This window comes from Miscanthus floridulus, chromosome 3, assembly GCF_019320115.1.
Source record: "Miscanthus floridulus cultivar M001 chromosome 3, ASM1932011v1, whole genome shotgun sequence".
Classification (NCBI taxonomy): Eukaryota; Viridiplantae; Streptophyta; class Magnoliopsida; order Poales; family Poaceae; genus Miscanthus; species Miscanthus floridulus.
The window spans coordinates 57,340,900-57,352,815 of record NC_089582.1 but is presented as its reverse complement, the minus strand read 5'-3'; the positions used below and the strand labels follow the sequence as shown (position 1 = coordinate 57,352,815).

The window sequence follows — 11,916 nt, the reverse complement described above, 5'->3', positions numbered from 1 at the left end:
CAGTATGTGCTCTCTTATCCACCACCAGAGTATTTCTCATTGAATAATTTCTTGATCAGAGTACTAGCATAAGTCTTTAAAGAGCCAGTACACTGACTCTTCACTTTCTTGAGATACTCTATGGCGGTGTCACAATCTAGGATAGACCCCCTTATCGCATCTAAAATAGAGGACTTAGCCACTATCAAGCACTTGTGGTTTGAAATGTCCCATTTCTTACATTCGATATCATATTTCATCCTTACTTCTGCATGATCTCGCTGCCGAGCAGTGAAATCAGCATCGGTCTCATTTTCTTCCCTCACTAGGTCCACTGGCTCAGTAGGACACGGACAGGTAAGCGCTAGGTCATTTTCTGACAACGCAAGTGCTAATTCATACTTCTCTCGCCATACCCGATAGTTGCCACCTTCAAGAGGCGGTATGTGCGAGATAAATGCCATAGGGTTGAGTCCTGAAAAACCCTGTCAAATATAGTGAGAAAATATGACATAATAATTGCATGCCTTAATTTAACGCTGGTCAAAATTAAAACATACAATATTCTTCTACACTAATTCTACATCACCGTTGGGTAAAAATAGAATTAATGCATGGAAAAACTCATGAAAAATCTTTACAATATTTCTATTATCAACGTTGTTAGAAAAATAAAAATATCATAATTTACTGAATAAAATTTAACTGCTCTTCAAAATTAAATTCTCCTGTTGGTTCTAATTTAATTAGAAGATAATAAATATTAACTTTGCAGCGAAAACATGAAAAAATAATTTATCTACTTTTCAGAAGCATTTTATTGTACTTATCTACTTTCTAAAAATATTATCCCGTTGGTTAAAATTTTGACAGAGATTTAAACTAGACAAAAATAATCAAAAAATTTGCTTCTGAAAATAATAAAACAATTCATAAATTTACTTTGCATTTTGGGACGAAACACACTCGCGCGCTGCACGCTGTCGCGGCCCAGCAGCAAAATCCGGCCCGCGGCGGCCGCTCGCGCCGCGCTCCCCCGCGCCTAGGACGCAACCTGGGCCTGGGTCGGGATTTCCCTCGCCCGCCTAGGCCGAATCTAGCCCGAGCGCCCAGAGCCGTTCATCGCGATCGGACGATCAGGCGACGATCTCGGCAGAATAAAAACCCCCCGCCGCGCCGGTCACCCAAACTCTAGTTTCATTTCTTCCCTCGCCTTCTCTCTCTTCATCGCACATGGAAAGGAAAGAGCAGCAGAGCAGCGCCGCCGCCGGTCCCCTCGCTGGCATGCGCACTCACCCTGGGCTGAGTGTGCCATCGTCGAGCGGTCTGGGCGATGGTGCCCTAGTCCCCCACATGTGTTGTGGTCAGGCTCCCCCTTTACCCTAGCTCCTCCCCCTTTCTCCTTTTATCAGACCTCAGTGCAGCAGACGCGGGAGAAGAAGTGCGGCGCTGCCATGGATCCCCTCGCTAGAGCGTGCGCTCCCTACTGGGTGAGCATGCCGCCATCAAGCGGTCCTGTGACGGCGCCCTCGGCCGGGGCTCGCGCGCACGACAATGAGCGCAGCTTGACTATCTCCTCGCATGTCGGCCAAGCGACGGCGGGGCTTCTTCCCGCACGACGGTGGTGGTGACGGCGGCAAGAAAACTAAGTAGATCCCTCCTCTCTCCATCCATTCTTCTAGGGTTAGGGTTAAGGTTAGGGTTAGGGTGGGAGTTCGATCCGATTTGAATCACCTCCTTCTAAATTTCTTGTTCTGATCTACCCCAAAAGCTAGATCTACGCCTAGTAACAGCTCTGATACCATTGATTGATTAACAGGATCCACTAGCTATAGATCTAGCAGGTCAAACTGACCTTTAGGATATGGAGTAAACCCTAGAACATGATCTAGTGCGAGGAAACAGAGAGAGAGGGATGCGGGGTAGCAAACCATCAGTCGCCTTCGAGGAAGATGAGCTGGCCATCGCATCGGTGTCGGTGACGTGGTGGAGGCACGGTCGTAGAGAGGTGGTGTAGAGTCGGCGGTGTAGAGGCGACGGTGTAGAGGCGGCGGTGGCCGGTGGCGGTGCTTCCCGTAGCTGGCAGCGCCCCCTCTTTAGATCGACTCAGGGTTAAGATGTATGTGGGGTTGTGGCTGCGTAGGTGAATCGCGTGCCTTGTGCCCCAGCCCCCACCTCTCTTTTTATGGCGCTATGCGATGGGGGCCCACCAACCATGGAATGGTTGGGCGCCCCCGATCAGGGCACGGATCAAGGGCCCAATTGGACGTTGGGCCAAGTTGGTGGAGATCAACCTAACACGCGTGCGTGCGTGCGTGTGCCGGCGAGGATTGGATTGCAACCGTTGGTCCAGTCGTCGATGGGGATCCACCGGGTGGCGTTCTTGGCGGCGACAAGCTTCCTGCAAGTGTTCCAGGTCTCGGCGCCGCTGCTGTGGCTGCTCAACCTTTGGCGGCTACTTGCGCACCACCTGCCCGAGGCCCGACACGGTTGAGCTATTCATGCTAGCAAGGTGCTTGATCAAATGACAAAGAGGTGAGGAAGAAGGTGTGGGGTAAGGCTACCAGTTTCCTGATGCAAGGTACTCATACACATTTGTCCAGGCAAACAAACATGTTTCCACTCCCAGCTAGCCCCTACTTGAGCCAAGCAAACAAACAGACCTAGTTGCACCATTTGGGGCCAGCTACAGCTGCCCAGGCTAGGTTGGTACGCGTCAGCCACCCTAGTCCAGGGAAACAAACAGGCCCTCGGAGTCAGAGGGTGGCAGGCAACCGTCGCAATGGGCTTTGCAGCGCGGCTGCACCTTCACTCGCGCCTATGCGGAGTAGCCGAGGGTAGCCCATCGTCCCAGCGGACGGAGCGGTGCCTGCCGCCCTGCACGGAGCAACAGAGGACATAATGCGGCTGTCAATGGCACCCAAGGTTTTAAATCTCTAGAGCTGTTTGAGAAGGATTTAGCTAAGTTTTTTCATATACAAGTTAGCTCTTAGCTACCACTATAGCCGGCTATAGCCCGCTATAGTCTGTTTTGAGACATAGAAAGCTAAGCGTGTCCCAAACGGACCGGCTATGTAGGAGGGCTTACTTTTTAGCTGACCTGGATGTGAGAGTGTAGAAAAACAAAACGCTAGCCATGAGTGAAGCAGTAGTCTCGCACACGAGAACTGAGCGGTAGCTCAGATGGCAAGGATCGCTGGTGTGCGTCCTGCCCGCCAGCGTTCGAAGCCTGGCTTCGACGCTGGTGTCTCACCGGGAACAGTAGTTCTCTGAATAATTTCAGTTGCCTCTCGCGCAGATGTGCCACAATGGTCAAGTGACGTGCCCACCACACTCGGAGTCTGGTGCTCTTCGAGGATCTCTCAGCTGTGTTCGTTGTCTAGGTATAGTTGTAGGTTTGTTCGTATACCGTGTGTGTGAGGTGTGTGGTGGTGTGTATCTATATCCGAACAGATTCTACAGCTGTACTTAAGATAAGAGGAAAAAAAAAAGTAGTCTCGCACACTGCCCAACTTTTTTTTTTGTGTCTTGCATGTGAATTTTGATTCTCTCACCTCCATTGAATACTTCATTTATTTATTGTTTCGTTGCTACCTCAGCTAGCTAAATCTCCAGCACCGTTGAGGCCGCGGGCCGTCTAAATTACTTAGCCAGCTATTTAAAACCACGGTGGCACCAGGTGGTGTGCTGGGGCCTCGGGCGCTGGCGGCGCAGCGAGGCAGACACTATTGCGTGCGGCGACCAATGGGGCGAAGCGGTGGCCATAGGGCAAGCTCCACCCACACGGTGACTCAAAGGTGAGAGCCGGCAAAGGAGGATTCTTACTTTTGGGAATGGTCCTTCGTATGGGCCTAAAAAATCTCTGGGATATCCAGTCATCTTAATTCTTTTGTCAAAAAAAGTCATCTTAATTCAAATTTCCTTTTATTAAATATCATATTATACAAAATAAGGGTATTGTTCAGGACAAGCATAAAAAAGGGATTCAGAAAAACAAGCAAAAATAAAATGGAAAATTATAAAAATATATAATGGCAGTGCCAATATGAAATTTACATTAATGTTAAAACTTACAAAATATAAGAAAAAAATACAAAATGATAGTGTTAAAATGAAATATTACATTAATGATCCAACTTACAAAAGATATTAAAAAAACCATAGCGAAGCACGGGTATTTTTACTAGTACTACAAAAAAACTGAAAATTTTTAGGCGCCCCTTTAAAAATCTGGATCGCAACCAATTTAATTTTTTTCGCCACCACTCCACTTTCAAAGGTGACACGGCCCGATTCCTCCCCAACCCAATAGGAGCTGTCCACGATACACTAGAAAAAAGCTGGAAAAAAATCCAGCCCATTGAACCTTCAAATTTACTAGATTCATGCCGTGCATTGCTACATGTTTAAGAATTTGTACCTCCCAGTTAACACATATAAAAGCAATGCTTTTTTGTATGCATTATGGTTCACATGAGCACACGTAATATAGTGTATGAAACACTTGTGATAATTCATTGCACAAAACATTTTTTATAATGATTTTTGCCTTCATTCGTTTAGGAAAAAAATAGTGAGACAGGTTAAACTTTAACCTAATGGGGTGTTTTGGAGTGCTTGTAGCATAATACAAATACTGGAATGACTAACTTTATCACAAGTTCTCTCGTGACTGATCCAACCGATGGTACTCTAGAAGTTTTCCTGCAATTTAAAACAGTAATGTAAGGATAAATAACGTTTTCGAACTATGCAAACTACTAGAGGTGTATTTCTTACTTGGCCCTAGCAGCCTCCGGTGGCGGAGCTAGGATTTGAAACTTAGGTATTCCTACTTTCACGTCATAAAAAACCCCGAATCCATAGGCTTAAAATAACAAATTGTTCAGCTAGCCAACTCTAAGATTTTGAGCTAAATTGAGTGAAAATGCTGCAAAACGGTGTATTATACATATATACATGAGTATATACATATATATACATAAAGGTGTCCCAAATAATTAGGTATTCCCAGGAATACAAGGGAATACCCTTGAATCCGCCCATGGCAGCCTCCGCATCTTTAGGTGGCCTAATCTCATGGTACTGCTCCACCAGGTCTCTCCAGGTCTTAGTGTTGAGGATCCCACTAATCGCTGGTCCATCCAACGGCAGCCTAAAAATTAGGGTGACGTCCTCCGGTGTGATTGTCATCTCGCAGCAGCGAAGGTGGAAGGTGTGGGTCTTCAGCCTCCATTGGTCCATGGCAGCGGTGAGGAGTGCTAGGTCGAGGTCGGGTAGCCTGGAGTTCACAACCCAGGCAAGCTCAAGGAAACTAGCACACCGTAGGTACAACTCGTACCGCTCGTCCCAGAGGTGCGGCGTGTGGTTCTGTGACCTCAATGGGCCCAATGGTGGCTTCGGTTTACGTCCATAAACAGGTGGGCTCGATGCTTGTCGTCGTAGAACCTCTCAAACAGAGGTTTGCGCTATCTTGGTTCACAAAGACATGGAAACAATTTGAAAAAATGTTGTAACAAATAAAATGCATTGCATTAACATGAACATAAATATACAACGAGGTCATCCCTATGTGATCCAAACAAACTACTAGGGATACATAGCCCTGTAAATTAAACCCAATGTGATGCAAACAAACTACTAGGTAAATATAACCTAGACACACCAACAAAATATAACCTAAACTAAGTAAATATAAAATAATAAAATAACTAAATAATTAGAATCTATACATAAATAGATAAACTAACTAATTGTTATTAATCCTATATAAGAATGTACTCCCAGTATAAACACATCTCGTTCGAGCATCGATAATGCTCCATCGAGGACATCCGGATGGACAAACACGGCTTCCCACTCACTATGGCGCCATCCGCTCGTTCCCGATCGTGCCCCTTTAAAAAAAATCTCTCTACCCAGCGGTGCTCGCCTAGTAGGGTGCACGCCAACCAGGGGTGCTCGCCAGGGTGCTCGTCGAGCAGGCCGTCAAGCTCGCCAGTCGCGGCCTCGCACACGTGCTCGCCTAGGCCGCTCTGCTCACCCAGGGTGGTGCATTGCCTCCGCTGGGGCACCGGCGAGCTCCATGCGCCGCCACCGCGAGCTCCGCAATGACGAGGCCTCCATTCGTCCAAACAGCCAGGTGACATTGCGCTGAAAGCGCATGTTGCAACCGTATGTTTCAAGTATTTCAGAGGTGTGTTGCAAGTGTTTCACATCGATGTTGCAAAAATAGATTGAGATGTTGCATATGTTGCAATAGTTATACACGCACGTTGCAAGTGTGTGTTTCAAATGTTTCATCTGTTTTTCAGAAGCATGTTGCAAGCGTATTTATATTGGGTGTTGCTATCTGGATGTTGCATATGTTTTGTAATGGTTTTTCAAGTGTTTTTTTTTCAGATGTTTTTGTAAATGTTTCAGACGAATGTTTCAAGTGTTTCATTTGCCTTTGGACGTGTGTTGCAAATGTTTCATTTGGATGTTTTAAAAGTAGATCAGGGTATTGTACATATTACAATGACGCTGATGGCTGGCGGACACCAACCTACCGCAAAGCTTTGGCTCCTGCCTCTGTCTTCCTCGCGTGGTGTGCCTCGCCCCTCTCCTCTCCTTTGCCCTCCTCTCCCTTCCCTTCCCTTCCCTTCCCTTCCCTCCCCTCCATCTCGTCGTGGCTCGGCGGGGAACGATACCGAACGAGGCGACGAGGACGCGAACGCCCGCAGAGATAGTGGGCCGACAGCTGCGCGATGTCCACGTGGTGACCCCAGGTCTGCGCCATCCACTTGCTACGTGTAGGAAGCAGATCAGACACGGGCGTCCGGATACTGGTGTCCGTTCAAACGTCCTGACCCTCGTCAAAACCATCAGCATCGGAGATGAGGAATGCTTCCGGAGAGGCGGGGTCCCAGCGTCCCCGCCAGGTCACCACAGACAGTCCACACCCCACAAGGCATGGGCACCAAAAGACAGAAAACCACCGAAGCAGCGCGGCCGTTCTCGTCTTCCAGAAGTCTCTCCGCCTCTTCCGCCCGCGCTTCTTCCACTGCCTCCTCGAAGCCCGGCCACACCACCTTAATCTCTCCACCACACCACACGCCCGCACGCACCACCTCGCTCCGCTCTCGTCGCCTCCGCAGTCCTGCCCCCCCCCCCCCCCCCCCCCCCCCCCCCCCCCCACCACACACACCCGCCCGCCCGCCGCCCCGCGGACGACGGGAGACGCCGGCACCATGCTCTGCCTCTCGCCGTGCTCGCCGCACCTGCACGTCCACCTCCCCCGCAGCCCGACGGCGCGACCCGCCGCCGCCTCGTGCAGGAGCGCGCGCGGCATCGGTGTCACGCTATGCCTCCGGATGCCGACGACGCCGGAGGAGCGGCGGCAGAGGCGCCGGCTGGCCAAGTTCCAGGACTCCTCGGCCGCGCCGGCCTTCAAGCCGCCGGCGCCCGCGCGTCTGACGCCCGCGGCCGAACGGCGCGGGGCGCTGCGGGAGATGCGCCGGGTGTGGTGGGTGTGCGGGGTCGGGTACTGCGTGCAGGGTTTCCGCTGCTTCCCGTGGCTGGCTCTCAACTTTCACCTCACGCGCGGTCTAGGCCTCGGCCCCGCCGGCCTGCAGCTCGTGCAGAATGCCGGGAGCATCCCGCTCGTCGCCAAGCCGCTCTTCGGGGTCCTCTCGGATGCTGTCTACATCGGCCGCGCGCACCGCCTCCCCTACACCTCCCTCGGAGGTACAAAGCAGCCGATCCCTTTTTCCTCCCCGTTCACCGTTCATTTTCGTTTTAATTTTGTACTTATGTTCGTGCGACTCCAGCAATGTGATCATCAATTTCGAAACAATCAAACATTTGCAGGAGGAAATCTGGCTGTATTCCTCTAGCGATTGTCTGGTCTCATATTTCACTGTTTCTTCAATTATTTCTACAAAAGTGAGAATGAATTTTAACCGCTACGAAAATATCTGAGCCGTTGAACACATCGAAAGCAACAGCTAGCTACGAAAATTTCTGAGCCGCTAAACACATTGAAAGGGACATCTATTTCACGTCTCTTTCTGAAATTGGAAACACCCTGGACATTGGAGTTCAACAACTGCAGTCGGTTTCTCATTACAACATGTGTGGTGGTAACCATCTGATTGTCAGATAAAAAAACATGAAAAAACACTTTCAAGCTACTGCTGTTTAAAGCACTTAAGTGTTTAGCACATAAACATGGGTGCCTTGTTCCATTGGCAATGGTATCATGCCCAGCAGTCCAGCACCTTTACTTGTTGCACCTATTCTGTGTAAAAGATACGTTTTGGAAAGTGGCACGTGCAGCCTTGGGATGGAGCAATACACTTTCCTTCCTGATGTGTACTTTGATTTTGTTGCTAGTCACACATTTCAAGCCTTATCAAGTTGGTTAAACCAACAGGTTACCCTTATTCAGTGGTTCTTGATGCAATGACGTGTGATTTACTCATGCAGCTAGTCACACAATCTGAGTGCTGGTAAGCTGGTATTCTCATAATGGTCCCTTATTTTGTGGTTCCTATGAGAATACGCAGGTGGGACTGTATCTTTAGGACCACAAATCACTGAAAGCTACTGACCTTTAAATTTACATAGGTTCTCCCATCAAGACTACACAACTCATTTGTCATTAGTGCATCACGTATAGTTTCCTTGCCGTACTATGATATGGACAGCTTCTTGAGAAGTTGAGATGCATCTCCTTGCACAAATAACTGCAGTCTAATTGAAATACTGTTAAATGGTCTGCTCATATTATTTGTACTTTCTGGATTTTGTCCTTCATTTGATTTATTATTTGTCTTGTGTTAATCTTTTTTGTGCTGGAATGCTAATTTTAATTTTTGCACAGAATTCTTTTTTTCAATAAACTAATGAGTTGTACAATTGAATTGAATATGTCTGCAATCACCAATCAGAAAGTGCAAACCAGCTGCTTTCACTTTATAGAACAATAAATTTCTTGCTGGAAGATCAGGACTAGTCACTAAGCTACAATTATATAATAAAAAGGTATTTAGAGATTTATTTTATGATGCTTTTGTTGATCCTGTGGTTTTACTGTCAAACTGTTCAGTGTCTTAACTATTTGTTACTCAGCTGTTAATCAGAAAGTACACAGCTCACTTTTGTTTTTTGGAAACCATACAACTGACTTGAACTTATGTTGGCTATGTTCAGTATTGCTGCAGCTTATTGCTTGGGGAACACTTGCAATTACTCCAGTTACAGGGGATGCATTTCCAACTCAAATGGCATGCATTCTCATTGGAAATCTTGGAGCATCTGTCACAGAAGTTGTAAGTGATGCTGTTGTCACGGAGTTCAGTAGAACACAGAAGGCTGGTGTACTACAGTCATACACATTCATAGCCCTGGCTGCAGGATCCCTACTGGGGAACTTGTCTGGTGGTTACATTCTGCTTAAAACACAGGAACCAAAGATCATGTTCACCGCATTCTCAGTCCTTCTTGGCTTCCAGCTAGCACTGTCCCTAAGTACAAAAGAGACATTGCCAAGCTCTCGAGGAAACTCCAGAAATCGTCTTGTCAAAAGCTCTTTGGCAACTAACTTCCGCAAACAATTCTCAAACTTGATGACAGCAATCAGCAAGGAAAGGGTCTTATACCCTCTTACATGGATCATGACATCCTTTGCTGTTGTGCCTATTCTTTCTGGAACCATGTTCTGCTTTCAAACACAGTATTTGAATCTTGATCCATCAGTCATTGGTCTATCAAAAGTTGTGGGACAGGTCATGGTGCTATCACTAACTATACTCTACAATCGTTATCTTAAAAGGATCCCACTGAGGTGCCTTACCAGTGGACTTCAGATACTATATGCTTTGGCAGTTTTGTCAGATTTGGTCCTTGTGAAACAAATAAACCTTGTGCTAGGGATACCGAACGAGATTCATGTTCTTTGCTTCTCAGCTCTAGCTGAAGCTCTAGCTCAGTTCAAGGTCTTGCCATTCTCGGTTTTGTTGTCAAGTCTCTGCCCACCAGGCTGCGAAGGTTCTTTGTTCGCCTTCTTCACATCTGGACTGGTGTTTTCAGCAATACTAAGTGGAGTATTTGGAGTTGGATTGTCCACCCTGATCGGCGTGTCTTCTGTGGACTACTCAAGCTTGCCTTTGGGTATTTTGCTGCAAAGTTTGGCTGCATTGCTACCATTGGGATGGATATCCTTTTTGCCTGAGAAATGGGCTGCCGATGAGAAGGTTGTAATATAAAGATGAAGTGGTGTTTTCACCATACAAAGTTCTAGGCAAGATCCTGTTAGGTAATGACACAATGTAGATGAATGTCGCTCACCCAGCCAACACTGGTGAGGTTACATGTATAGGTATCCAAATTCTCTTCAATCAGAATAGTTCTTCTGATTACTGTACATATGCAATATACATATGCAATACAGAATAGCCCTTATGCTTCCTGCTGAATATTGGTGGCCAGGTAACACACAATTGGGGAATTGGGAATTGGTTTAGATGGCAGCAATAACACTGGCTGCTTGTAGTTCCATATATAGGCAAAAGCAATACTTGGTACAGAAGAAAAGCATAACAAGTTCAACAACTAAAGAGCATATTCTAACCACTAAAGTGCCTAGAAGATAAGATGCTGGAATCAGCTTTAACAAACTAGAGATAGCTAGATAACTAGATAACTAGAGAGAAGCATATAGGCTTAACTCTCAATTCAGCCCCTAAGCCTTGCGCTCAGTCCTGGAGTTGATCTGAATCAGCTCAATCCTTCCCCTCATCTCCTGGAACTTTGCTTTCCATGTGACTTGTTGAGGATGTTAGCAAGCTGATCAGTAGTGCTGATATGGTTGGCTTTCACACTCCCATCATAGTAGCTTCTAATGAAGTGGTATCTTATCCTGATCTGTTTGTTCCTTTCATAGAAGATTGGGTTCTTGGCCAGGGCTAGAGCAGACTTGTTGTCCATCCTTAGCTCCACGGCTTCGGCCTCCCTGCCGAGCAGCTCTCCCAGTAGCGTGGATAGCCATAGAGCTTGAGTTGCAACAGAGGTGGCGCTGATGTATTCAGCTTCACAGCTTGATAGAGCCACGACTCGCTGCTTGAGTGATTGCTAGCTGACAAGACACTTGCCGAGAAAGAACATTGTTTCACTCATGCTCTTGGTTGTGTTAATGTCGCTGGTGAGGTCGCTGCTGCAGTAGCCGATGAAGTGCGCCACGCCAGGGTCTCTTGCGTAGTGCGGACCGTAGTCGAGGGTGCTCGCCATGGAGTAGCGCAGGATCCTCTTGATGGCTTGCTGGTGCTCCACCATGGGACGTTCCATGAACCGGCTCATGTGCCTGACGACAAACACCAAGTTCGGCGAGGTATGCACCAGGTAGCGCAGGCTACTGATGATGATGCGCCGGTTGAGCGTTGGGTCGACCTCCTCCATCGTGCTCTAGCAGCTTAGCCTGAGCCATTCCTCCATCGGGGTATGAGCTGGATTGCAGCCATCTAGCCCGCCTAGCTCGAGGATGCGCTTGGCGTAGTGCATATGGCGGAGGCTGATGCCGCAGCTGTCCTAGCGCACCTCGACGCCAAGGTAGAAGCAAAGGAGGCCGAGATCGCTCATGTCAAACGTCGACCCCATCTTCGCCTTGAACACCTCCACACTCGCCTCTTCTGCGCGCACGATGATAAGGTCGTTGACGTAGATGCCAACGAGCAGGACAGAGCGCTCGCTGCCCGTTGGTACGGAAGCCCATCTCCTTGAATGTGGCGTCCAGCTTTAGCGTTCCATGTGCGTGGGGCCTGACGCAAGCCGTAGAGGGCCTTGCGCAGGCGGTACACATTCTCTTCTTGGCCGGCGACGACGAACCCAGGGGGCTGGCGCATGTAGACTTCCTCACTCATGTTGCCGTTGAGGAAGACTGACGTGACGTCCATGTGC

At 48.1% G+C, this 11,916-nt stretch overlaps 1 protein-coding gene across 1 annotated transcript; it reads left to right on the top strand.

Moving 5' to 3' along the window:
- Positions 1 to 7,169: 7,169 nt before the first annotated feature.
- Positions 7,170 to 11,688, top strand: LOC136545799 (probable folate-biopterin transporter 8, chloroplastic). Its single transcript, XM_066537772.1, has 2 exons — positions 7,170 to 7,707; positions 9,175 to 11,688. Exons 1-2 carry the CDS (start codon positions 7,212 to 7,214, stop codon positions 10,227 to 10,229), a joined length of 1,551 nt encoding a protein of 516 aa, XP_066393869.1. The 5' UTR covers positions 7,170 to 7,211; the 3' UTR covers positions 10,230 to 11,688.
- Positions 11,689 to 11,916: the final 228 nt, after the last annotated feature.

What these genes read in the sequence shown, in the direction of transcription:
- LOC136545799 (XM_066537772.1), top strand. Translation starts at nt 7,212, where the DNA reads ATGCTCTGCCTCTCGCCGTGCTCGCCGCACCTGCACGTCCACCTCCCC. An exon ending in CCCCTACACCTCCCTCGGAG is followed by an intron (nt 7,708 to 9,174) that starts GTACAAAGCAGC and finishes GGCTATGTTCAG; the next exon opens with TATTGCTGCAGCTTATTGCT.